A 22592-nucleotide genomic window follows, 5' to 3' on the forward strand; every position below is an offset into this window, starting at 1 on the left:
CTGACTCGTCTCTTCTCAGCAGCAAAATAAAAAACACCACGCTCCAGAATAGCATTGATTTAGACTTTATTCAAAATGTTGACAAACTTGATACTCTTAATCAATCAGGCATGAAACAGCCAATACTGTAGTGATAAGAATGGTTCACCGAAAACACTCGTTCAGCGACTAGACAGGAAGTGTTGCATTTTAACAGGAAGTCACATGATTGATCAGACGGTGATGATGGGTCTCTGTAACTGCACCTCTGAGGTCGGGCGTGACGTTTTTCATGCGGAGAACTCTTCTTTGAAAGAGCTCCGCACTAGCAGCTAGTTCATTTAGTGGTTTTGGTCCTGAAGACCCAGAGGCCTCAGCGCTGGAACAGTGGAATTTGGTCCCGTAGCCAGAAACCCTGAATGCACCTTATTGATTTTTTTTGCTTTCACAGATAATATCGCTGCAGTTTGTCAACAGCAGTGGAATGTTTTCTTGTTTGGGTTCGTCAAGTTGATTTTTGACTGTAACAGACAAAAACCCTGTTTGTTCGCCGCCAGCCGAGCAAAGTTTCCGACTGGACGACAAACCGCAGACTTCAGCTCCAGAGTCAAACACAGTGTTTCAAAAGGGGAATGTACAGTACCAGTGCATTGTGGTTTTTACAGATACCCTTCGTTCTTTAAAAAGATAAGCAGGTAGAATCCAGATGTCTCGACTTGTAAACTGCACCTGATTATTCGTAAAGGCCTTTACAGTGATGGACCTGGTTTTTAAAGTTTGTCGTCACAAAGTACAGAAACTTCCAATCTACATCATCATAAGATGCCACAGTGATATACACACACACACACACATCAGGAATCACATTTATATTTACACCATTCAGGAATTCATGTCTTCATGTTAATGAGTCCTTGTTTTGTTCCTTCAAAAGGTAGAACACGTTTTCTTAACAGACGAGGGAGGCAGAGATAAAAAGCTGAGGGGGTGGGGGGGTAGAATCGTCACCCATTTAAGGATGGGTTCGTTTGTTCAAACTTTTTAAAAGAGAGAGAGAGAGAGAGAGAGAGCCCGGGAGTGACCATGGAAGAAGGTACAGTAAATATTCTGCATAGTAAGAACGTCATATCATCAAATTCACCGAGGTCTGGAAAAACAACTTCTGATGAGCCAAACAAACAGGCTCTAAGTTTACAGTACGACAATAAGAAAAGTTAAAATGTCCTCAACTGAATTCTGAAATCTCCTCCTTTAAATCCATCTCCAGACTTTCCTGAGCTTGACTAAAATAATACATGTTCTGACACTGGGACCAGTTTATCTAATGTTATATAAAACAAGTAGAAAACAGAAATAAAAGGTAAAAACCTGACTCAGCTTAATGTCAAACCAGGTGAACGTTCACGGTGGGATTAACGTTTTACACAAATAACGGCGATGGGGGGGGGGGCATCGTAAATGCTGAGTGATGAAGTTAAATTGAACGACTTGTTTGCATAAATTACAAAATTGTGTTCACATGATCATAAAGGAGAGGACGTGGATTTAAGATTGAGACATTCTTCAGTACTTGAGGCCTATTGGACTCTGTTTACAGTACAAGTTCTGCCGAGTTGTGCACCAGAGTCAACGTGGTCTTCAGTGAGACCGCTCCCGGGCTCTGTGCTGATCCATCCACAGCTTAAAGTGGATGTCATGCTGTGTCACTGCAGCTCCAGCCAATCAGCTGTCATTGCAGGGATCGCATTATGAATCCTGTAATTCTGTGTCATCAGAGGCTCTGCCAGCCGCCCTGATGCAGAGTGTGTATATGAAATATGAACCAAAGAAACCTTCCTATAAATACTCTTACAAAAGTCAATATTAGCTACACATGACCACGACGTGTCATTTAAAAATTGAATCCAACTTTTTACGTGGAAAAGTTCCAAATCGGCGTTTGAAGGACTTCCAGTGTTTCTCCTCCCAGCTTCTCTAAAACCTTCGAGGAGGAAACGTCCCTGCTCCGATCCAGCACGTTACTCACACAACAGCAGATATGAAATACAAAACAACTGTCAGCATTAGGCTGATAATGGATGAAAAGAAATATTTACAAACAAGGCAGAATGATTTTTTTTTGTTCAACATTTTAAGGGTAAACGCGCATGCAATATTCTCAAGTCCCAAAGAAAAAAAATAAACTGTATGTAAAAAGCGTGATCGCACAACTTTGAAACTGACATGGAATGTACATCCTGCTGGCTGCTAAGGTAAGGTCAAGTCTTTTCATATTAAATTACCTATAAAAATATATATATAAATAAAAAGGTGAGGGTACTGTGTTGCAAAAAAAGCTGCAGCGGCGGTCAACGTTTAGCTGCACCGACAGAACGAGAGAGGAGGAGGAAGACGAAGGTGGAGAGGGGAGCTGATGAAGGTGGCAGTCGAGCTGCTGGTCCGTACCGCTCAGGTTTCAGCACTAAATGTGTGTGTTTGTGTGTGTGATTTTGAATGAGACACAGCGGCTTGTAAGGCCTTTTTCCCATTGAGATAAGGGGTGCACCGTCTAGAGCTCCTGGGACACAGACGTCCTCTACGTGTCTCAAGCTGTGTCTTAATTCAGGGGCCGCGTCCTTCGGAAGCTGCATTTGAAGATTTATCGATTCACAGCGGAGGTTTTCTCCCATTTCGACAGACGCTTCCTTCGACTCCTGAGCAACGAAGGAGCAAACAGGTGGATCCCCCTCGGGCCAGCTGAGCTAGTGAAGCTAACAAGCTGGTGGCTGAGCTGCAGCAGCTCCAAGTCGCTAACGATGCAGCGCTAAGAGCGAGTGGAGCTGGGGACGCAGAGAGGAATCCTCCAGAGATCAGACATTTCCGTTCAGCCTCGCCTTGGCATGGTCTGTGCAGACTGAATCCTCCAAAGGTTGCGACCCCCCTAAATTGAGACACAGCCTAAGACTTGGTTGTGCTCTGGAACACTGACATCACTATGTTCTAGACCTAAGACAAAGCTTGGTTCTAAGTTATAGAAGTTTTTTTTTTTTTAAAGGCAGCCTGGTTCTTAACCCTCCAGGAGTTCAAGGCCAAAATTCTGCATGTTCTGGAACTAGGACCACGGCAGATCACTTCTTCTACGAGAGGAACTCCTTCTCCAGCTCGAAGACGGAGGGCCGAGCCGGGGAACTCTGAATGCGGCAGAGCGGCACGGTGCAGTCTCGTTTCTGGCCCTCTGTGTCCATGTCCAGCAGGGAGCAGCCCACCCCCACCTCCGACGTCAGCACCATGTTTAGGTTTTTTACCGCCTTCTCTCCGGAGTAGTGGCCCAGGGAGTAGCTCTTGTTGCGTCCTCGCAGCAGGGCCCAGGCGTGGGGTTTGGCCCGGAAAGAGACGGGCCGCTGCCTGGAGAACACCTCCCCGCCGGAGGGCTTCTCTGGAGCTCCCTCCTTCTCTTTCTCCTGCTTCGTCTGTGGGGTGGGAGGAGGCAGAGAGGCTGGACCATTGGCTGGAAACAGACAGAGGAGATTTATGTTTAACATGTAGAGCAAGTATTTTTAAACCGTATTCACTTGCTTACTCTTCACCCCCCTGTTGTGTATTACTCACTGTGGTTGTTGTTGTATTTCTTTCTGCGTAGCCGTGTCCCTGTGTTATGGTTGTTCGGTTCTGGCGGTGGACTTTGGGTTTTCACTGGTGTCTGTGTTTTAGCTGGAGTCCTGTCAGTCTGTCCGTCTGTAGCTGCTGGGCTGGTTGTTAATGGCTCTGTGTGATTATTAACGGTGACGAGCTCAACTTTCCCAGGGCTCGACTCCGACGCGTCCACCTCAGACTGCAGGAGACACTTGGTGGAGGTGCATTCTATGATGGCCGACATGGAGATGAGATTAACAGGCTGGGTGCAGGTGTGGTTCGGGGACACCTCCTCTTTGCGGACGCGACCGCTCGGCGGTGAGGTGCTGCGTCGGAACCGGGTCGCCCGCTGAAACAGGCCCTCCTTCTTCTTCTTCTCTTTCTCCTCGCGTTGGGGCTCGCACTCCTCACAAGGGGCCGAGTTCTTGATCGCCTCCCTGATGTCGTAGCCGAGCACGACCGACGCCAGCAGCGAGCCGCAGCCGTACAACACGGAGTCGGTCTTGCGGCGAGTTGACGTCCGCTTCAGACTGTTGGTCGGGGTGAGCTGCGGGGTGGTGGAAGTAGACGAGGTGGATGTGGTGGTATAGGGGTCGTCTGGGGTTTCTGCAGGGCCACTCTGACCGGCTGCCCCGACCCCGGAGTCTCCAGGCCCACAGTGGCCCCCGGGGCTCTGAGGCTGCTGCTCGTCCCTCCACAGAGGTAGATCGATGTACACCTGGTTGGGGAACTTGAGCTGCTTTGGTTTGGAGCTGCTGTCGGAACTATCCTGGGTGAAGGCCTCATCTTTACCGGTTCCTGCTGATAACGCAGAAGAAGAAATTATAGACATCGACAAACTCTCCGGTAAAATGTCGACTGTGAATATCAGCAGATTTGAATCGGCTATCTGCCTTTTTACAACAAATAACTTCATTGTGTTTGAGTGACGAACCTGAACGGAAACTTAAATCATAGAAGTTACAAGTACTCAAAAAACCTATCGAACAAAACATTAGTACAAGTTGTTATCACTGGCCTTACGACACAAACGTTACTCAATTATCAAACAAACACTCTCACCTTGTTCTGCAAACAGGGCAGCGAGAGGGACAGACTTCTGGGACTTCACCAGGCTGGTGGACCAGGGGTTATTGCCGTCTGACAGAGGACGCACTCTGAAAACCACGAACAGGTTCAGAGGAGGCCGACAGGACAAACATGACATTGATCGTCTCTGTGTGTTGCTATCTCTGTGAGGACCACTTTCAATTCAAAACAAATGCAGTGTGTATATTTTGGACATTTCTCATAGTTAAGACTTGGTTTGGGGATAAAGGCTAACGAAGGTCAGGGTTAGGCAGCAAATTGTGTTGGTAAAGATTTGATATGAAGCTGGTTTGTTGGTTTAAGCAGCAACATCATATAGTGGTGTGAAAGATGAGCACTCTTATTTTCTGCTCTGATCATTCAGAGGGACTCAGTAGCCAACTATAACAGAAATGAACTAAATGCAAAGAATCAGAATTTACATTATTTTCAACTATAGAAAAAAATACAACATATATTTGTGGTATATTTATTTATGCTACTTATTACTGTATAAAACCACTAGCCGTCGTTTTGGGAAAGAAACCAAATTGTGGCCTACATGTTTGTGTGTGTGTGTGTGTGTGTGCGTGTGTATAAAGTCCACCTCTCAGCAGCAGCAGGCCTTTCTTTGCTCTGTATTGAACTGGGGCCCCAGGTTCTTCCTTTCTTCTTGATTCCCTTCTTCACGTCATCAAACTCCTCTGGCCTGAAGAGGGTGCTGCGGCCCCATGTACGGTTACTCTCATCCTGAGTGACTGGGACACACAGAGCACAAGTGTCACCACAGACTCCAACAACTGCAGCAGGAAATCTAATGGTTACTATCTCATCTGGAAAATCTCAGTAGGAATCTTGGTGTGAATGATTGGTTATTATTTCTATGTAGTTTGTCCAACTATGCAATCAAACCTCTAAAAAATCACGTGACTTATGAGGGTTCTCTTTGAAAAGGTGAGGATTTATATCCATTAAGCCTTTTATAATGATAGCTAAGTGTTATTCAGAGAGGTTTAGGGAGACCTGTTCAGACCTGGCATCATCAACAGGCTGCCGGGGTGATCTGATCACAGGCAGACAGCTCCAAGCACCTCAGTTCACACATGACATTAGAATGAGTCTCCACACGTGTCTCAAGTGACCACATGTGATTGGATCTCAGTCCCCCGCTCTATTTGCTAATAAACATGTGAATCATGTCTGTTTGCAAAGACAAAAGGTGCTGTGGTTTGAGGCCAGGAAGTTACCTGCTTGAAACAGTTGAATAAATAGAAATGTTGCAGTCAATGTTTGTGAATTTTTTATTTACACTGCTAAATAAATGGGGTCTGATCGTGTAGATCTCAAATGAGTCTCCAAAGCCGTTTTCAGACATGAACTATTCTCATCTTTGCATATTTTCCAGGCTTTTTATGAGGGAGTCTGAGAAAGTTCCAGAAAAAGTCCTGAGCAACTGATTTAGTTATTAGCTCCTTTCTAGTCTCATTCACACATCTGCCTGCTTGTGACCGGATCACTTGAGAAAGATGTAATACCCGATCTGAACATCGTCTATTTGACCTTTTCAAACCATAAAATATCACAGATGTATATTAATGTCTGCACATTACAAAACCCAAACAGCCATTGTTATAAAAAGCTTCTGACACAAGTGGATTAGTTTAGGTAAAGTTATTATGAAGATGAAAAAAGAGGGAAGATAGAATCCACCAAACATGTTGGAGCAACAAACCAGGACCAAAACTGCCATAACTAGGAACAAGTGTATTTTTAAAAAGACCAATTATGGAATTAAAGCCAAATGATATTAGACGATTAAAATATGAACGGCAGCCTGGCCCGTGTCTGTGGCATAAACCTCATCAGAAACCTGTAAGAAAATTTGAAACTGCAGAAAACAACAAAGTCATGTTATATTTCACCCCCCGGATGGAAACCTGTTAAGCAACAATCCCCTCCAGTTGTCAAAGTTAGCCAAACACCACGATCTGTTAGCCACAGAAAGTCCACGCCCCCACCCTGCATGTGGGTAACAGTCGCTTGCCTTTGCTCCCGAGCTCAGAGAACACTGGGAGTTCGCTGGTCAGATCAACATCCTGTTGGTAAACATACAAACTGTCCCTCCGCATGTGAGACGTCACTGAGAAAGGAAACATACAAGTTACCTCCCACCAACATGAGCATTATTCTGTCTCCTTCAGCAAAAACTAAACATTTAGTTTGTTTCTTAAAATGGAAGACTTGTGTTTCTTCTGCTACAGCAGCTGTAAATAAAACCCGTTGTCGGCTGACGGAGGAGAAGCATGGTTTTGGAAGCATCTGTCATTTTTAGAGCTCAACCAATGTGTTCATTGTGTCTGTGTGTTTGGGATAGAAAGTGTATACATTTGCTTTTCTCTTCATGGAACTGATCCATATCTCCATTCCGGCCTGCATGACAAATCCAGTAACACCAAGCAACAGCCCGTGCCCCCTGTCTGAAAGTCACAATCTACACATGCCCAGGAGGAATTTGTTCCAGTTATTGCAGGGGCGTTGGTGCGTGACTAACAATATTATCAAACTGTTCAAACAACTGGCTGACTTGCTTGTGCCTCCGGAGCTTTTGTTCTCCCAGCTCTTGTCTTTGTGAACGACGCTGTGCCTACATGACCGCAGCTCCCAGGGTGTTTCTCTGTGATTTGATTTGCTCTCTTCAGCATCATTTTTATCGTTCTACACAGATTTGAAAATACAGGCTAAGCCAAGAATACCGATGCAGAGGCCGAGAAGACGATCAGACCTCGGGCTAAAGAAAACCTTGGAAAGAAACAGTAAACTTACGCTGAATGGCTCGTAGCCGAGGGATGAGTGTGGGACTGCTGGGAGGGGAGGAGCTGGTGCTATGAAGGCTCCGCCTCTTGTCCATAGAAGGTGACGCCTGCACTGTGATCTTATGCTGGAAGTCTGCAAAATGTAACATGGACATAAAGACAGGGCAACACAGTTTATATTAAAATGCTATTTGCTGTCATCTGTCTGTAATGTCTGTAATTTCCAACAAGCCATGGATTCAGTGTGTTCCCTGACCTGAGGGCAGGCTGATGCGGTTCCCATCCTTCAGTTTGAGGCGGGAGCGTTTGAATTTGCCCTTCCTCTTCTTCACGTTGGGCTTGTCTTTGTTGAGCTGGAATATGAGGATGTTGAGCTCCCTCTCCAGCACGTTGATCTCCCTCTCGGCCAGCTGCTGCTCCCGACGCTTCAGCAGCTCCTCCTGAGACTTCTGCTGGAGGGCAGCTCGCGTCAGCTCCTCTTCCCGGGAACGGAGCTCCTGGAGGATGAAGACACACATTCAGCATGAATAGGCAGACACACCTCTGTTGTACACTGAAACACCGACAGGCCTAGAGAAAGAACTGATCTTTTTTTTCTCGAGCGTTTTGTGCATCACTTTGAAAACAGATACATTAGCCAGGGAGGGAAATATTTGGTAAATACCTTGTTAGACAATAAGGGCAATTTCTGCTCCGATGACATATCATTGTTAAAACACAGGAAGCAGCTATTTGGAAGCCGTTTCTTTTTTATAGATGATTTTGAGGATTAAGTCTTTATAGACAGGACAGAAATTAGACGTGTAGAAGCGAGACAGAGCAGTAATGTTGCTAGTTGGGTTTGCCCTTTTCACAAAGAGCATTCCTCCAAATGTCTGACGTGGTCATGTTGGACACCATTTGATTTTAAAACATCTTATAAACTCCTGTACGACAGGAGAAAATCTCTGTGTGTGTTAGCTGCACGTTACATATTATAACTGTAAAACTCTGTGGAAGGTTGTGTTTTTTCAGGTTGTGTTACACAATAAAACCGGCTTGTCTCCTTCCATAGATTATTCTTTCTTCATTCCCTCGGTTTTCACTTTAATTGCTCTTAGCTGAGCAATAATAATCCTTACTGGATGACTTCCATAAAGCAGCTTTACCGTCAAGCCCCTTCAGCCACCCACCTAGACACAGATTATTGTGGGATGTTAACAGGAAATCTGCTGAGTCCCTGGCTAATTATACAATTTGCTGTGGGAGTTTTTGCTGAGCAAACCTTGAGATTATGATTTATTGAGAGGATGTAGATTATGCAATTTGAATGTGATTAAGCGATTTAACTGAATGATTGTCAACTAGAAGAAAGCAGAATACATACATCCATAATACAAAAAGTACAAATAACAAACATTAGGCAAAAATAAGTTAAAAAAACACCAGCACCTGAAGGGATTTCAGATTCCATGTCACTCAGTCCAACATTCGTTGACCCAGGTCTGTGTGCTGCTGATCCCGCTGTTTCTCAAAGCGCTAATTAACCCTCCTTTGTAAGTCAGCAACAGGAGACTTGTACAGGAAGCCGATTAAGGTCTTAACAAGGGGAAGTACACTAAAGCACGTCGGCATTAATGATTCGTCTTGTTAAACGCGCGATTAGCTTGTCCACTGAAAGTAACCAATTAAACTTGTAAGCCTGAAAAAGCCGCCCCAGGTGATCCAAGAGAGTTTGACTGAGCAGCAGGTGAGTTCACATGTGTTCACACAAGGAGATCAAGAGTCCAGAAACACACAAACACACTCTTTCCAACTTCTCTTATTGCGAAACAGAGAAGAGGAAGGCGGATATAACGCACACATTTTATACATTCACCGACCTGCTAGCTCCTCTACTGTGTGTATATGGTGTAATGTATGTGGGAATTGTGTATCACTCCCAAACCTTTTCTTTGGTCCTGAGCTCATCGAACATCTCCTGGATCTCCACACGCCAGTCGTCCTGCATGCTGTGAAACGAGTCCTGGGGCATGGTGGCCATCACCGCCTCCTCGATGGCCGACAGCTGCTCCAGGATGCAGGAGAAGGAGGGACGTACATGGGGGTCCTGGTCCCAACACTCTGGACACACATATTGCAATGCATTGATGGATATAGTGACAAACAAAGTCAAAAGAGTACATATGTAAGAAAACTCCTAGTACTTGCCTTAAATAAACTACTTTGCATTGTAGGACCTACTGTATATCAATTGTGAGTACCGTGACATAACAGCAAAATTAAGATTTGTAGGCGATAATATTACCCACATATAATCAGTATGAACAAGAAATAAATTAGGGTACACGTGCAAAAACATAACATAAAATAACTACCACAAACAAACATCTAAAATATTGTTGAATGAATCTACATTTACAAAAATGTTCTATTTTACACTGTATTTCTATTTTACCTTCCATGAGCTTGGCGAAGGGTTCGGGGCAGGTGGAGGGGATTGGTAGAGTTAACTTGTTGACTGCCACACCGTAAGCTACAGCCAGGCCGTCGATCCCTCGGTACGGTACCTCCCCCGTTAACAGCTCCCACAGCAAGACTCCATAGCTGTTGGATGACATACACACAAAGGAATATTAAACGATGCAATCAGGAAAAATACCCCCAAAAATAAGAGAAGTAGATGTTTCTTGGGCACGTGTGTGTGTTTGATGTTGTACCCCCAGACGTCACTGCCTTTGGAGAACAGAGAAGACTTGATGACCTCGGGGGCCATCCAGGAGTAGGTGCCTGCAGCTGACATTTTTGTGGTGTTGTGCCACTCCCTGGCCAGACCGAAATCTGTGATCTTCAAGGTCTTCCTCCCGATATCGTCATTCTCGATTGTTTCAAGTAATAAAACTGTAAAGAGAGAAAACAGGGAAGGGAAACATTAGAGTTGGATCATAAAAGTCTGGGATTTGAACCGAGGCAAGATGAACAAACACATGTGAGGGGACAGACATTATGTGTGGGGAGGGATTGAGAGAAAAGGATGAGTGGAAAGACAGGATTGGGATGAAAGAGACAGGGGGGAGGGGGGAGGAAGAGAAAGGAGAAAGACGACTGAAAGAGAAAGGGACACACAAAGAGTGCGGGACAGAGAAAAAGACAACCGTGCAGGTGAGGAGGTGATAGTTGATATTCAACAGGGCCAACAGCAGTATGCAGGTCATTTATTACTGAAGAAACAGAAGGCTGACAGGGCCACAAAGCCCCTGTCCTCAGGTCCTAAAACTGTTAAACACATTAAAGACGGCCGGGAACCTCCAAAACTCCAAACCTCTCAGTAACACTACACCTGTCCTGAGAGTCTCCACAGTGAAGACACTACCCTGGAAGTGTAAAGTCTTATATAACCTAAATATCTCACATGCACATACAGTTTTAACCTTGGAAGCTGGAACTAGGGAGTGTTCGTTATTGACTGATATCGTAGTTACTAATAAATGTTCTATTGACCACTCCGGCAGAACTAAAATGTACAAAACCAAAATGAAAAATAAAGAAATCTTATCAATAAAAAATTAAAGAAAGTCAAAGCCAACAAAATATACGATAAAAATCCTCTGCCAATGTGCAGCCATCTCCTTATGGAACCATTGGACTTTTATCTGAAACCACAAAGAAATTGCACACCATCACAGATATCAGTCACCTTCACAAGCCTGGTTTTTATACCTCGAGATTCTCAAATGTTTCCCTTAGAAATTGGTGAAAATGTCAAATTGAAACAACCTATCAAACAAATGTACAGGAGAGAAAACCTCCTGGGCAGACAGAACGCCCCAAAAAACTCAACTAAAGAAAGTAAACACATGATTTCTGCTTATCTTTATACAGTATGATGACACATGGGTCTACATCAGGATATGAGAACATTTAGCTTTCTTTAGAGTAGAAACAGTAGTAACTCTTCATGCTAATCTCTATGAGCCGGCACACAAGCTCCAAAACACTCTTGTTTACTGTCTACGACACAAAGCAGCCTTTTCCGGTGCATCAAACACCGAATCGGACGCTTTGATCCTTTCATACTCGCGGTATTATTTTCGACGTGCATTCGCCTCTGCCAAAATCTCCTCACATTACAAACTGTCCCATTTCATTATTTACATGCAGTCCTTGCACTGCGGGGTCAGTTTGAACATGTCCCCCCATCAGCTGTGTTGTTCCTACAGGAGTCCTGCAGAGAAAACACAGCCTGAGAAGCTGCTCAGGTTAATTGACAGCGACGCTGAGCTGGAACAGTTTGGATTAAAAAAGAAAAAGGCTGAGTGCATTGTTGACATGTACACTCTGACAAGATTCCCATGGGAAAAAGGATCTAATGTAAAAGACACAGTTTCTTCACCTGCTGTTTCACTTATGATTATTTTATTACAGCTCTCAATGGAGGCTCTGTTATGTGTGTGCAAGTGATACTTGAAAAAAGGAGCTAAACTGTGTGTGTGTGTGTGTGTTGTCGTTATCACACACTGTCCTTGGACTTACACGTCCACAGGCGTACCAAAATAAATCCTAATAAACACACACAAAAGCACACAAACCTTTTTAACGCAGCAATATGCACATGAGTTATACTAATTTAAATAACCATCTGAGACACATGGAATTGTTTACTTGCACGATGCATACTGGTCTTGAATCCCAGTGAAAATTGCACTGTGATCAATTACACAACAGACATGTCAGGTTGAATCAGATGCACAGAAAGATGAAGGACGGTTGGAGACAGTTTGTGAGGTAAGAAATAGGTTTGGAAACTATCCGATGTGTACTCTTCTTTTTTTAATCCCATCAAATGATCTCAAGCTGTATTTTAATCATAGTGTGACTCCTATGGGCCTCCACTAATAACAAGGGTATTGGTGCCATTACTAGCCTCGGGCACAGAGGGGATCCTCTACCCATGCTGCAACAATAGGAATTCCATTACAAACAGGTTTCACTAGACCAATGATATACTCCTACTTCCTGTTGTCAAGTCCTCTCTCAGTAATTCCATAGATTCCTCCCAGCAGGCTCTTTAGCTTTATAATGACTTACGATGGCTCTGTTACACAACCGAGGAGAACACTGGTTATGGGATAAACCCGTCTGTGTTGATTGGCCTATAGAATATCATGCCAAATATTTTCTTTGTAGCTCCATGGTACTTCAGTGTCAGCCCTCTAGAAATGTCCTGATAAAAGACCTAGCTCCCGTCTACATGACTTCATGCCGACGTTATGCGACAAAAAAAACACTTGTACACCCCAGTCGGCCATTTTGTCTGGAAACTCTCGCAGCCACGGTAGTAACACAAACATATGACTTAGCCACTGCTGATTCACATGTGATTCTGTTAGTCTAAGTTTTCCATTCATTGGCATATCTCTTTCCAAGCACACACAACGCAGGCCTCACAAAAGGTATGGGAGATAAAACAATATCGATAATTAGCTCAAAATGAATTAAAACAATAGTGACATAACAAAAGTAAAATATATATCCATATATTTATTGAACAATCACTGGTGTAACACTGAACGTTTGCATTGAGGTGTGCAGATTGTTTCCTTTTTCAAAATTGTATTTCACATTTTCTTAATCGGGCATCGATCAAATCAGTTACTTATGTTAAGGCTTTGTAATATCAGCCTGACCTAGAGAAAAAAGCTGCTTGTTGAAGTTAAATGTAAACTAAAAACACTGCAACTCTTCCTATATGTGCTTAAATCCATATTTATTAAGTCAAGATCACTATATCAGATTTAAGGAAAATACAGCAAAGTATTCTTATAACAAATTGTAGAATTTAATTAAATGAGCAGACAAAGATGCTCTGGCTCTGCGCTTTAGAGTCCTCCTAAAAGTCAAGCCCCAGGCCGGACCCCACCCTGTACTGGGAAGATAAATCCAGAGCATGTGTTGGGGTGAAAGATAAAGCTGTAAAGCTAGTAAAGCTGAGCTGATGTACAAAATCAGGCTGTGACTAGTCAATCTAATGGTGTTTTTCTCCTTGAGATGAACTTAAGTCCTGTTAGGATAGGATAAGTTTGACAAAAGAAGGTGGAGTAACAATAACCTAATTATTACCTATGTATCTGGTGATTTGAATCTAGCTTTAACTGGCAATGTTAGTAAGTTTTTAGAACCACACATGCAAACAATAGTCTAATAACCTGACATCCTTGAATTTGATTAAATATTTGGGTCATTTTTATGTGCGAGCCTCCAAACTTCTCTATCCCTCTGGTTCTTCACTCTTACACCCAAAGGACGGTAAGTATATATATAGTAGCACCATGTTCTCTAATGTTTAGGAAGTGGGCCAATGCTTGTGTCAGCTATAAAGACCCTGTTTACAGTAAACTATAGTTAACAAATGCAATAAACACAGCTGTGTGTGTGGCCTATCTTTTTATTATCATCACTGTTGGATTACTGCATTTGCCAGCTGCAGAAGCAACAAGTGGTGTTATGGAACCTGCTTGGTTCAGGTACTCTCATTAACAATCCGTTGTTCCGCTCTCAAAGGGTTATAACTCTTACTTTAAGTTGTTTCTCATGCTTCTGCTGCTTTTTCTCACCATATGTCTTCCTCTTTGGAAAAAAAAAGCAGGACAACAGTGCAATGCAACTGGAGATGGACCTGCCTCCAGGGCAGACCCCACCCTCCGTCCAACCCCTGTTTAATTCCCCTTTCCAACAGTGGATCTTCAGGCGACCCATCTTTCACGGTGGAACAGTGGGGAGATCAGAAGCAGAGCTGCTGCCTTCAAGGCAGGTCCCACGCTTCTTCCCATTGCTCTCTCCCCCTCCAGGTATAAAGAAAAAACAACACTTTTGGGGTAACGTTAGAGACAGATTACCCCCTATTCTGTCAACCTGGAATTTCACAAAAAGATGTGAAAATATGATAATGTTGTTGGTTTTGGAAGATACAGAACATTGAAATAGTCCTAAACTCGGGTTTTACACAGAACTTATCATTGTTGTGTTAAGTACTTAAGCAATTGTTGAAACTTGCAAACACAGTTTAAAAACCACAAAGTTAATTTAAAATAACTTGTCTCTGGAGCAACAGTTCTTCTGATATAGTGCTCTTGTGCTGCCAAATATCTAATACAACTTTTAAAAAAAACTAAATCTTATAGGGTGTACTGATCTAATAGACGGATTTTCAGCATTATCTTCTTCAATCTAGGCTGTGACAAAGCGCTGACGCAACACGGTTACTATAAAAATTCAGAGTGGAGCCTCCTAACTTGACCTGGCAGTATTTTCATAATTGTGCCAACAGACGAATGAGGGCTTCCTGTAGTAAGCAGAAACCAGGCTGCTAAACATTCCCCGACTATAGTCTGTCTCTCCCTGTTGAAATGAGAGTGGCCCCAGGCATTCTGGTTGATCGGAAAAGGATCAGGGCTAATGGCAGGCTAAATCCATCTATCATGGCCATATCTCTCCGGGCTTCTTTCTCCTGGTCTATTCTCTTCTGCCTCTGGTTTGTGTCTGTTAAAACTCTGATTAAACCATAACTAGGATAGATAAATAGAGTTTGAGGTGTACAGCTAGTACCTTGTGCTGCACTAGTAGCTATCAATGTGCTCGGGAGCTTCGGAGGGATTGGTCGATTCGGAAGGCAGCGCTTCTCAGCTGTGGGCCCTTTTCCTTTTCACCCTGCCCCGCAACAATAGGTGCAGTCAGGGAGAGGTCATAAAAAACACAGTGAAAGCATCTCCACTCCTCCTCTCTCCCCTCTGCCCATTCTCTCCTCAGAGAAAAGACAGGCAGTAACTGTCTGTGTGTCACCAGGGGTATTTGTGGGAAGCCGGGGGAAAGAGTTGCCCTGCAACACCTACTAAAGCTTTGGTAACTTTTCCTCTTCAGAGTCTACTTATTCCAGAAGTGGAGCAAGACAACCAAAAAATTAAACGGAGCGGGAAAGAGGGATCCTCTTGAGAGACACTTGTTCTGAGCTGCATCGAGCTGCACTGCTTTCTCTCCTGGGGCGAACTCGTTATGACCTAGTAATGAAAAATGGGCTTTAAGAGGAGTTCCCACAGAAGTAGAGTGGTTCACAGGGAAACCACACACCACAAAACAACAGAAGCAGACTAGAGAACTAAGGCTGTTTACTATTTTCATACCTGGAGGAAGCTAATTTAAAAGGAAGATTGATGCAAATTTGTAGTAGTATGTCAGTACCTGGATATTCTATTAACTTGGGTATCAGGACCCTCAAATCCATTTTGAAAGTGCAATAAGAGCAAGGTACTGACTGAGAAGGCTTACATTAACCACACTGAACTAACCACAAGCAACTTAAAGAAAGTGCCTTTGTAACTTACCAAAAACAATGTTGTAGTTTCATGAGCCTTCTTCATCAGTTGATTATGACAAGGTTTAACACCAGCTAATTATTTGCAGATTACTTTCTTCATCGTTTAAATGCATAAATGTCTGTAAAATACCCAAGTTCTTCAAATGTCTTGTTCTATCTTTTAAAAAATGCAAACTCTTATTATATAAATCAGATGAAAAGCAGGAAATATTTGTATTTGAGAGGTTGACGGTTTTACGGCATTTTACTTAAAAAATTGCTTTAATTGTTATTTGCTAATGAAAACCTATCAACTGTTGCACCTCTAATTTGTACGTTTGCCGGAAATCTTTAAGAATACTAATGTGACAGCTTGACAAGACAGTGATTTATCACACAACCCTCTCATTTGAATATTCATTATATAGCTGAACTAAAAGTTCACTTGTTATCTGCACTTTTCCTCAGTTGGAATAACTGCTGGGTTATACCAGTGTCATTCATTGGTGGGTCATCCTCTTTCTCAACGTTGAATTCAACACATGTTGCCCCCTCTTATTCTTCTTGCTCATTTGTATTTATATTGGTTCAGTGGCATAAAAAGGTTGATGGGTGTGTGGAAGAACAGACAGGAAGAGGGAGGGCTCCACGGGGACAGTATGATGAAGTCTAACAATAGCCTAAGATTGATGGGAGAATGCTGTTGCACACGCTCCAAACAGAGCTCCATCAGTTTCAGTTGCGTTCAAGCGCACATTCCTAGCATACTATCTCTTGCACGAAGATGTGAAACTCTGAAGTTAATGTGGGTTATGCGCCGCGCTGGCTCGGGGCCAGGTTTCAGTGTGATTTCTAGCTCTTATCTCCTGCTTTATGAATACTACTGCTCCTGGGGAGAAGGTTTAAATCAAAGCTGTGAAATAAGAATGAGTGAATGGTCAAAGAGGGGGTTGATGAATAAAAAATCTCCTCGAGCACCATTATCCACAGAAAACTTCACGAACTATACATTTATCAAACAAATATTGTCTATCAAGCCTGATATAACTTGGGGAATCTGGCCCAGGCATGTAAAACATTAATATATGTATGTTTACTGCCTATGTTTATCTTAAACTAATGGACATGCGTAGAGAAACTTACTACAGCATTACTAGTCATTTTCACCCTCTGTCCATCTTTCAAACACACCATCAGGCTGCAGCTACACTGAACGTAATTTATGAGCAGCATAAGTACTTTGTAGGATTTGTTCTGCTCTGGGAGTTTCTAGATTATCATTAAAACGAGAAAAAGTAACTCCAACATTACCCTTTAAAGTCTGAAAACGGAGCCGGCCAAAAAGTAGACATGAAAAATAATAAGGAGCAAAGGGGGGGGGGGGGGGGGAGCAGAAAGGAACAAGTGAAGCAAGGTAAGTAAGGAGAAAAAATAACGAAGCAGGAAGAAAACCCCCTCAGTTTGCGGCAATAAAAGAGTACTGCTGCTCTCTGGGAGATTAAATATGAACGGAACAAAACAAAACGAGGGCTTTGAGACCCTCCGAGTCCTAGCCATTCTTCTGGCCACAGTAGCCTAGCAACCGCTGCTTGACCAGTCCATTGTGCAAACGTATGTTAAGCTTTTATCCCTCATTAGCAACATTCCTCCCTGCAGGCTGGGATTTTACAGATTAGGTTGAAAAACACAAAAGAGAGAGGACAAATCTTGCTGACTTCCAACATATTACTTTACAGGCTAATCATTGATCAAATAGCTGTATGTTTGTCTGCGTGGAGCATGTGTACACTGAAAGTTGATAAATGACAGGCGGAGGAGTTGAGTGAAGGTTTGGGGGTTTTTCTGCCTCTCTACTTAATATGTACCTGTCTATTTCCTGGTTCATCCTAAAAGTGAAAACACAACCTGACAATATAAACTAGAAGAAGAATAAACAGAAGCGATACAACCCCTGACACTGTGCTCAGTAAATATTTGAGAAAGCGACAGATTGCTGATTAACAACCACTTATCACAATATATCCATTTTGTTTTTTTTACCCCGTGTGGATAATTCTCTCTCCCTTTATCATTTTCAAACTGACCGTCGCTCACACGCCAAGACAAACAGACAACAGGCCAGAACTAGCAGATGCAACAACTTCTGTACGCGGCATTATTCTAGGTTTTCACTGGGAGAACAACCCAACACACCACAGGGTGCCGTTTGTGTGTAGGAGCGAGTCTTTTGTGAACTCACTGCCCTGGCTCAAAGCAAACACATGCAGCTTCTTTCATACTCTCTTCATTTAGATAAGACCATTTATTGACCACAGATGGTCAGACTTCTGACCCTGTCTCTATGAGCTACTTCCAACAACTAACAGTAATGTTGGAGTGTTGTTTTTTTTCCCCCATGTTTTCTGCTTAGCGGTTGCAGTGGAAGAGACCATTTATCAAATTTGCACACAAGAGTTGACTGTTTTTCACATTGTGAAGGGTCTCCCCCAGGTTTGAATGCCCCCTCTTTGTTTAAAGCTTATTCTGTCTCTTGGTCGCAGTGAAGTGGCAGGACAAACACATCCACTTGTTTTAGCAGCACTGCGTCTGTTCGGGGGAGTTTGTTTGTGTATGTTCACCAAACATCCGATTAGCTCGAACAGTCTAAACAGCAGTTAAATCCCTTCTCTCCATCTGCCCTTTAATTAACACAAATCTTCCTCTTAAATCAGACACTACTTTCAGGGTTGGGCTCCTCGAAGCTGTTCAGGACAAGTTGTGACCATTGGACATCGTACACATAAAGTGTGATACTTCTTTATAGTTTTGTTTCAAAGAAATGTAGCCAGACATAAAGACTGATTGTCCGCATTCAAAGTTACGTGGTAATGTTAAGAGTTAAAAACGAATTAAAAACTACTTATTGGAAGCACATATAATTAATCCACTATTGCAAATAATTTTATTTTATTGTGAATATAAGAGGAGGGTGAATTTAGTTGTTAGGATGAGGATTTTTGGTCATACATAGACCATCCATTGTGTTTATACCTGCAACTACAATCAAATATGCATGATGATGTTTGCAGTATATAAATTTAATTGTACATAAACGTGTAAATGAATGGACTTTTGATGGTGAATCCACAGCTGACCCCCTAAATCTTTTTCAAATCCAATAAAATGTCTTCATCTGGTGACAGAGGGTCGGGTCTGTGTACATTTCACATGTTTTGTCTCCACATTCACACATTGACTCTCACAGCTGGACATAAACAGACATCGGTGTGCGAGAGCTGCTCCCCACATGGCCCCAGGTTGATAAGACTGCTCACAAAGAGAGAAATTGTGTTTGGAGTCATATTACACACATAAAAACACCTAAGTGGAAAGGGGGTAGCCCGGGTTAGGTACATGACTCAAGACTTTCTCTCTCAACGATGCCGGTCCATTCATTATTCAGTCCAGGGAAACTGAACTTTGCTGGCCTGTTGTCTGTTACCAGTCTGAAGAGGAACTAATGCAAACGTTGGCCTTGACCACAAAACCAAGTTCAACTACACAACCCTGCAGAGTTATCGAGACACACAAAAGCTAGACTTTCACATTGCCAAAAGTCCAATTTGTTTTCGCTTAACCCGAAAACTGTAGCAGTTGTGAAACTATGCATACATATACATTCCCTGCCGACTAAAGCATTATACCACAGTCATTAATGATAGAAAATCCTCAAGTGCATTTCTTTCTCAATTATCTTTCACAGATAGGTTTTCTGTCTGACTTATTTTCCTCCCTGTGACCTCTGGTGTTGGCTCTGGTTGGCCTGACAGTGTGGGCAGAGTGTGTTTGATTATGTGTTTGGTAAATCACTGACTTTATTTGAACAACATTTCAGCTTGGGGCGAAGAAGGGGCTGGGAAGGTGTGTGTGTGTGTGTGTGTGTTAAAGGACTTGTGGGTGAGAACAGGGGGGGAGGCAGCCCAGCTGAGCAAACTCAGACTTTATTTCACATCCTCTTGATGGCATCCCCCACCACTTCATGCAACTTCAAGCCTCACTGTCTAAATCCAACCTGAGTAGAAGGAACTGCTCTGCCTGCGAGGTTCTGAAATATATGTGAATTATGAGGTTCATGCAGGCTGTAATAAAACAAACTTGTTTTCCTAATAACCTAAAAGATGAAAGCGGAAATTTTCCCATCCATAATGCTGCAATAAACAATCACTATATGTGAGTCGGGTTGACAAGTGGAACTGCTAGATGGAATTGAGGGATTTTGGTGCATGAGACTTATTTAAAAGAGGCCATGAAGTTAATAAAAGAGTAACAGAGAAGGACTGAACGCAAACTAAGGAGGATCATGTGCAACAGGTGCAACCCCATCAGGACTTTCTCCACAAGCTGTTCATCTGCATTTCTCCAGCTCGTAAACACACACTACATATGAAGCATTGCTTACTGTTGCTAGACTTCAGGTCACGGTGGATTATGGGCACCACGGCCTCCTCGTGGAGATAGTGCATCCCGCGTGCGATCTGCACGGCCCAGTTGACCAGGATGTGTGGAGGGATGCGCCTTCCGGTCAGCGCCCGGTTCAATGTCCCGCCACGGGCGTACTCCATGACCAGGCACAGGTTCGGCTCCTCCAGACACACTCCCTCCAGTTTGATAATATTGGGATGCTGCAGCATGGAGAAAAGCTTGGCCTCTTGTTTAACACTGCAGGAGGTGGCGGTTATGTCCTCGTCCGGGTCTTGCCGAGCCGCCTTCACGGCCACCTCCTGATCGTTCCATGTGCCCCGGTAAACTTTGCCAAATCCACCCACGCCAATGATCTCCTCTAGTACCAGTTCACTGAATGGAATCTGGAACGGAGGGCTCGGCACCTGCGCCTCTGTCCCCTCCGAGCCACTCGTACCAGGGAGACGGTAAATAGCGGGTTGATACGTGACATAGTTCGAGGGGAAGATCCCGACCCGGTGGTTGATTTTACCCGTCCACCAGCCCTCGTCCCCGGAGATCGCTGCATCCTTGGACAGCACCTCCACCACGTCCCCTCGCTGGAGGCTGAGCTCGTCCTCGCCGCTTCCCTCGTAGTCGTACGCGGCCGTCCACAGGGACCGGGTCTGGCAGAGCGGGGCAGAGTGAGCCCACGCCCGGACTGTGGGAGAATCTGTCCAGGCATGCTCCCCGGTCTCCTCTCCGCCGCCCGGCCGCCCTTCACCGTTTGGGAAAGCGGCCTGCGAGACATCCATTTCTCGGTGGCCGTAGCGGCACCATAGGGTGCAGAGCTTTTAGAACAAAACAAAAAATGAAAGTGTAAACTTTAAAAGGTTGAGAGGTAACTTCTTGAAATCCGCATGCTGTCACATGTACGAGGCGGAGAGGAGGGGGGAAGTCCCGGCGCAGCGTCACACCGTGTCCAAAGTCCTGTGGGAGACCGCGTCTACAAGCCTGCATCCACGTCGCCACTCCGGTGGAAGTGTGCGGGTCAAGCCCGAGCTAGCCGGGCTGCTGGCTGCGGTTAGCCGGGATAGTTCTCAGCTTAAGTCACCGCTGGCGGCTGAACGGTCACAGAACACTGGAACTCGCCACACGACGTCTTCAAACTCTTAATATGTCCACGACGAGAGAAACAGAGTTTAACAACAAAGTGTTCATGTGCGTCAGGCTAGCGCGCAACAGGCTAAAGTTAGCTCTGTGCGGAGGGGGCTGTTATCGCAGGTGCCGCAGGAGGTGCACCTGCACCGCACTGCCCCGGGAAAAGAGAACCTCCGAGGGGGCAGCTCACTCTGTCCAAACTCCGCGGAAACCTCGTCTGATAAGCGATTCCCGTAGTGGGAAGTTCCCCTTAATCGTTTTCTAAACTTTGAACTGAAGACAAACCCAGACTTGTGGCTACTGGGTTAGCTTAGCATCGGACAGCCCGTGGACTACTGCGGCAGCTGAGAAAGTTGCTCCTCAACTCGGCTACAATAAGTTTGGGTCTCCGCCGCTGAAGCGTGGAACTTCCAGGGGGGAGAGAACTCACTGAGCCAAGCGAACATGCTGGAGCTCAACGCGACGAAACGGGAGTAAAAAAAAACACGCGAGTGGAGAAAAAAAACTAAATTCCGTCAACCTGAATCAAAACAACCCCCCAGTTCCTCGGAGGATCGGACCCAGCAGAGGATGATCTGCTGCCGGACCAGTCCGCTGCGCTCGGGGCTGCCGCTGCTCCTGCCGGATTGGACGGCTCGGCGACACGTGACTGGCGCTGTCAGAGGGGTCGGGTGTTTGTGGGGGTGGGGGCGGTGCTGGGAGGAGCCACTGGAGGAATGTGAGTGTGTGTTTGTTTGAGTGTGTGAAGAGTCCACACTCATATACACGCACACACACACACACACACACGCACACTATATTACTTCTTTCAAAATAAAAGCTATGTGTAGGAGACATCTCATTTAAAGTATTTCTAGCCAACTAACATATACTATGAAGTATAACACTACTCAAGCAAATATTACTAGATTAATATATTTGACTGAACGCTTTTACAGCCAACATATATATACTACTACAACTACATTGGTATAATAATACTGCTTCAAATATTACTAGAGTAACATATTTTATTGCAAGTATTTATAGCCAACAAACACAAATAATTATAGAACTACTAGAGCAAGAATCAGTTAATTCATAATTGTGTGAATATGTAATTGCATAAGATATGTGAGTGAGTAGCTTCCATTTGTGATTTACTAGAGCTTTTCACCTATAGATTATATTTTTTGGGATACAGCTGATGTGTTAGCTGCACTAGTATACTA

The 22592-nt window shown here is 44.0% G+C and overlaps 1 protein-coding gene across 2 annotated transcripts; it reads right to left on the bottom strand.

Annotated features, from left to right (window-relative positions):
* Window positions 1-49: 49 nt before the first annotated feature.
* map3k21 (mitogen-activated protein kinase kinase kinase 21) lies at window positions 50-21994 on the bottom strand. 2 transcript variants are annotated; one of them, XM_062400793.1, is made up of 10 exons: window positions 20240-21994; window positions 10172-10352; window positions 9910-10058; window positions 9400-9575; window positions 7729-7969; window positions 7483-7605; window positions 5267-5417; window positions 4654-4748; window positions 3568-4389; window positions 50-3466 (listed from the first exon to the last, which is right to left on the bottom strand). In XM_062400793.1, the coding sequence occupies exons 1-10, from the start codon at window positions 21033-21035 to the stop codon at window positions 3096-3098; spliced, it is 3105 nt and encodes a 1034-aa protein (XP_062256777.1). In that variant the 5' UTR covers window positions 21036-21994; the 3' UTR covers window positions 50-3095. The 2 variants fall into 2 exon arrangements, with proteins under 2 accessions (XP_062256777.1, XP_062256776.1); XM_062400792.1 differs by having other exon boundaries at window positions 3568-4392; window positions 20240-21993.
* Between the last annotated feature and the right edge of the window lie 598 nt (window positions 21995-22592).

The sequence above is a fragment of the Platichthys flesus genome, chromosome 12 (assembly GCF_949316205.1).
Source record: "Platichthys flesus chromosome 12, fPlaFle2.1, whole genome shotgun sequence".
Lineage (NCBI taxonomy): Eukaryota > Metazoa > Chordata > Actinopteri > Pleuronectiformes > Pleuronectidae > Platichthys > Platichthys flesus.

Excerpts from the sequence above, each read along its gene's own strand:
- map3k21 (XM_062400792.1), bottom strand. The coding sequence starts at position 21,035 with ATGGATGTCTCGCAGGCCGCTTTCCCAAACGGTGAAGGGCGGCCGGGC. Across the intron at positions 9,576-9,909 it reads CTTCGCCAAGCTCATGGAAG|AGTGTTGGGACCAGGACCCC; the intron begins GTAAAATAGAAA and ends ATGTGTGTCCAG. Across the intron at positions 4,749-5,266 it reads AGGCCTGCTGCTGCTGAGAG|AGTGCGTCCTCTGTCAGACG; the intron begins GTGGACTTTATA and ends CGTGGTTTTCAG.